Raw genomic sequence first — 1,759 nt, 5'->3', positions numbered from 1 at the left:
GTGACATAAAAAATGACGAGGCTACTTACCGCCATACGTTGACTGATCACCTGTATCTTGTCAGTCAGTTCGACGACGCCCGTCCACCTCTTGAGGAATTGGGGCACGATGGGCACCAGCCATGGCATGAAATCGAACCATTTGATGCCTTGGAAGTCCTCGAAGGATGAACTGGTGAGCTTATTCAGTTTTTGAATCTCGAAGTCGTTCACGTTATGCCGTCGGTCTGAAGGAGAGAGGGAGATTGAGCAAGTGGTCTGCTTTGCTCCCTCGAATTCCCTGTCAGTATACCGCTGAGCACATCACCTACTCGCAACCATCTGCCAAATGACGTTGAGGACCGCCACGTTGATGGACCAAGGCAACGGAGCCGGCCGGCCCGCGTGCCTCGCGAAGTCCTCGACCAGACACACGGCCTCGCGCTGGATGGCCTCCTCCAGGCGGGTCTTGCCCATGCCCAGGTCCCGCAGGTGGCGGAGGGTGAATCTCCGGTTGTTTTGCCAAATTTGTCCGTTGGAGACGATTATGCCTTTGAAGGAAAAGTAAGAAAGAGATAAAATATGGCGAACTGCCACTAAGCTATCTACCTCTCCAGTTTCCCCTACATTAATCAATATGAAATATCATTTCTCTTTTATAACTGAGTGCCATTAAATGCTTCAAGCCGAACAAGTTGTAAACGAAACGACGAAGTTAAATACCAGAAAAGTACGAGTATATAAAAAGTATTTTCAATAAACTGTGAAAAATACAGCGAAAAAAATGCCAAATTCCTATATTCTGTTCTTCTCAGCCAAGTGAATTTACCGGTTTCGGTGAATCGGTTGAAGACAGTGAAGCTATACAAGTCCGGTCTGTTAGAAAACTCGGGTTTGGAGAAAGCGGCTTTGATGGTCTTGTAGTCACAGAAGAAGATGAAGATGCGACTCCCCATGCGCCATCTGGGAGAGATACGTGTTACTAAATCTTATTCAGGATGAGATTGCATTTTAGTAAGTCAGAAAATAAAGGATAATACTAATATATAAAAGATAATGTAAGGATATATAAGAAACTGAAGAGACGTGATAACCAGGCTAGATTGTTCTCCCGTATCGTGACGAACAAAGCTACTCACGAGATAATGTTACCAAACTTCTTCTTAAGCATCTGCAATTGGTCATGCAGAGGGATTTTGCTGGAGGGAAGGTGTCCTATTATTGGCAGGCCCCATAACCCTAAAAAGACAATAAACATAGTTAGTTTTATGAATAATCTATCCCCCCCCACACACACACCCCTTCCCTACGTTGATCAAAGTTGGTCTGTAAACATAATGCCTCCTGCCTCCCCTTTCTTCAATCCTCTTTCTCTCTCGCATGAACTAAACAAGCAACAAACCTGGAATTATTAAAATCTGAAATTGAACATAATCGTTCTTACTATTCTCATTCTGTATTTATCTCTATTACTCTTAACAAAATCACTATGACCATTTTCACGGCTACCTGTTAAATATCAAATAATATAAATTTACGGATTCCAGTTTTCAACCAAACAAATCCGTTTCCAAAGATTCAACTCACTTAGGCTTTCAAAAACATTCTGTTAATAATATTTGTAGTATTAATAATCAGTGCTAATATAATATTATTAATTAGTAATATTATCAGTAATCAGCATCAGGCTTTTGGTATCATTCTGCTAATACTTACTAATATTAATAGTACCACAATTTTTATTACGTCACAATTCTACCATTAATACACAGCTCACCTGC

At 41.3% G+C, this 1,759-nt stretch overlaps 1 protein-coding gene across 3 annotated transcripts in view; it reads right to left on the bottom strand.

Annotated features, from left to right (window-relative positions):
* The window catches only part of LOC119594560 (cytochrome P450 2L1-like), an 8,524-nt gene that overhangs the window by 5,374 nt on the left and 1,391 nt on the right, over window positions 1-1,759 (bottom strand). For all 3 annotated transcript variants that reach the window (XM_037943594.1, XM_037943593.1, XM_037943592.1), the window contains exons 3-6: window positions 1,118-1,217; window positions 808-941; window positions 311-529; window positions 30-226 (exon numbers count right to left, since the gene is read on the bottom strand). In XM_037943594.1, the coding sequence (XP_037799522.1) occupies window positions 30-226; window positions 311-529; window positions 808-941; window positions 1,118-1,217 (650 nt within the window). The remainder of the gene's footprint in view (window positions 1-29; window positions 227-310; window positions 530-807; window positions 942-1,117; window positions 1,218-1,759) is intronic.

The sequence above is a fragment of the Penaeus monodon genome, chromosome 34, assembly GCF_015228065.2.
Source record: "Penaeus monodon isolate SGIC_2016 chromosome 34, NSTDA_Pmon_1, whole genome shotgun sequence".
NCBI lineage: Eukaryota > Metazoa > Arthropoda > Malacostraca > Decapoda > Penaeidae > Penaeus > Penaeus monodon.
This window is presented reverse-complemented; position numbering and strand designations above follow the sequence as displayed.